Source organism: Porites lutea, chromosome 13 (genome assembly GCF_958299795.1).
Source record: "Porites lutea chromosome 13, jaPorLute2.1, whole genome shotgun sequence".
In the NCBI taxonomy this organism is placed as follows: Eukaryota; Metazoa; Cnidaria; class Anthozoa; order Scleractinia; family Poritidae; genus Porites; species Porites lutea.
This window is the reverse complement of record NC_133213.1, coordinates 1,584,660-1,586,882: the sequence shown is the minus strand read 5'-3', so window position 1 is coordinate 1,586,882 and position 2,223 is coordinate 1,584,660. Positions and strand designations below refer to the sequence as shown.

The 2,223-nt window shown below is 38.6% G+C and overlaps 1 protein-coding gene across 1 annotated transcript; it reads right to left on the bottom strand.

Moving 5' to 3' along the window:
- Positions 1 to 340: 340 nt before the first annotated feature.
- Positions 341 to 1,598, bottom strand: LOC140922225 (adenosine receptor A3-like). The gene has a single exon (XM_073372208.1). The coding sequence runs from the start codon at positions 1,248 to 1,250 to the stop codon at positions 369 to 371; it is 882 nt and encodes a 293-aa protein (XP_073228309.1). The 5' UTR covers positions 1,251 to 1,598; the 3' UTR covers positions 341 to 368.
- Between the last annotated feature and the right edge of the window lie 625 nt (positions 1,599 to 2,223).

The following is a 2,223-nucleotide window of genomic DNA, read 5'->3' as shown; positions in this document are numbered from 1 at the left end:
TATACGCGCGAGCTACTAGGATGCCTCTTTGATTCCGCCTTCTGGGCGAAACCCCTGCGGGGCACTGAAGTTCAACATAGAAAAATGCTAAGGGTTTTTTTAAAACTGTAAGGGTTACCGATGTTTTCTGTTCTAGTCAAGGTTAATGATCACAACAAGATTAGCCTATTCCAGTCGTTCAGATCGTCGGGATAGCGCAAAGAGATGCGAGCAGAAAAAGAAACAAGGTGATTTTTTTCTCCCTCGCTTCCTTCGCGCAGCACTTCACTATCCGAACGCCTGAAACATGCTACAACAAGTTGAGCAGATTATAACAAAAAACGTTCCTTACATTGCTAATTCGATTTTGAATTTCCTAATTGATTTCGTTAGTTGTGTCTTGGATTCATATTTCGCAGAACGTTCAAAATAGCCTTTCGAATTTGTTTCATCTTCCAACAGTATATCAGTGGATTGAGAGACGAATTAAGAAACACCAGCGTCAAAGTATAGATTTCAAAATTATCATACAGGGTATCTTGAGATCCATGGCTGATAGAGGCTATCTGTAGACAGTTTTGTGGTAGGTAACACGCCAAAAACACAAGGTACACGTAAAACGTAGCAACGGCAGATGTTTTCCTTCGCGAGACACTATTTTGCCCTCCCGCGGGCTGTATAGACTGTATTTGCCTTGAGTGTCGTCTAACAGTTAAATAAATCTTGAAGAATAACAATGCAGTAGATATGAGACACAAAACTTCAACAGTGGTATAAATAACAAGGCGGACTTTCCGAATTTCTAACATAAACAACGAAAGGAACACACTTATCACCCAAAGTGAGATCACTATGGTAACAACACGCTTGTGAGTCACAAGTCTCTGGTATCGGAGATGAAGATGAATGGCCAAGAATCTCTCTACTGCTAGAACCATGACACCAAGGAATGAGGCATAATAAAATACATTCATCGTTATTTTATAAGCGATATACACGGTAAAGTTTGGTCGTCCTTCGTGTTGAAGTAGCCCCATTGCCAAACCTGCGATGCGCCAAGGTTGGACAAGCAATCCTACACCAAGATCAGAAACAGCGAGGCTCAGAAGCAATGTTTTTAACGTTGTTGGTAGCGAAAGTGTCTTTCTGAGGGCATGTATTGCTACAATGTTTAGCATAATGCTGGAATAGGACAAGAAGCTGTTGACAATGTACATAATATTGTCCAAGTTAAACTGCCAATTTCCGCTAGTCGTGTTTGTTGTAGACATGGTACGGAGTTTGTAAAGAACCTATTGGTAATTTACAAGGTGGAGTTACAATTTCAGTTAACTTTTGGAAACGGTTTTGAATTCAAGGGCGGAATGGCTCGTCAAAAATACTGCATTAACTTCTTCTGAATTTGTTCATAGACATATGGAGCGACTTGATCACTTAATGGCTTATAACTTAAGCAGATGGCGAGACCACGATGTCCTGCCGTAGTTACCGTTACCTTTTAACACCTTGTAAATAATCCATCAACCGCACTGAGCTTAAAAAAACCCATGAACTCAACCAAATCCATATACTAAGGTGTGAGCAAATTGCTGACCTTCTGCCTGACAGTATGAAAAATTCGCACTTTGCATATATTCAGTCGTGTTTAAAAAATTACGTAAGTCTTATTGCACCTGTCTCAATTTTTCAATGAAAACTGATATTCCTTTTTCTTTATTGACGCATCATTGTTTATGAAGCCTGGAAAGCTTAATAAACGGTCATCCTGTTATATTAAGAAACCGCTGCAAATATCAATTATGAATAAGGACGCTGTGGCTGAGTAGAATTTTCTTGGTAATTTAATTTACTTTCACAGCTAGGGAAAGAAAGATAGACGTCACAGAGAGAGGGAGAGAGCTAGAGAAAAAAGGATCGAACAGATCAAAAGCTATCACAGCTTCAATAGTGTTTCAACGAAAAACTAAAAACATTATTCAAACATTGACTCGTCCCCAGTCGTCTTCGCGCGTAACGCACGGCGGGAGCAGGGGGTGATGGGAAGGGAGAAGAGAGGAAGAAGAAGAAAAAGATGATAATAATAATAATAATAATAATAATAATAATAATAATAATAATAATAATAATAATATAATAATAATTAGAAATCTAAAACGCGCCTTTTCCATGTGAATATGATCAAAAGCGCGTAACAGCTGATGCTTTAAATGTCAAGGGGGGTTAAAAGCAAATAAAAGCTAAAAT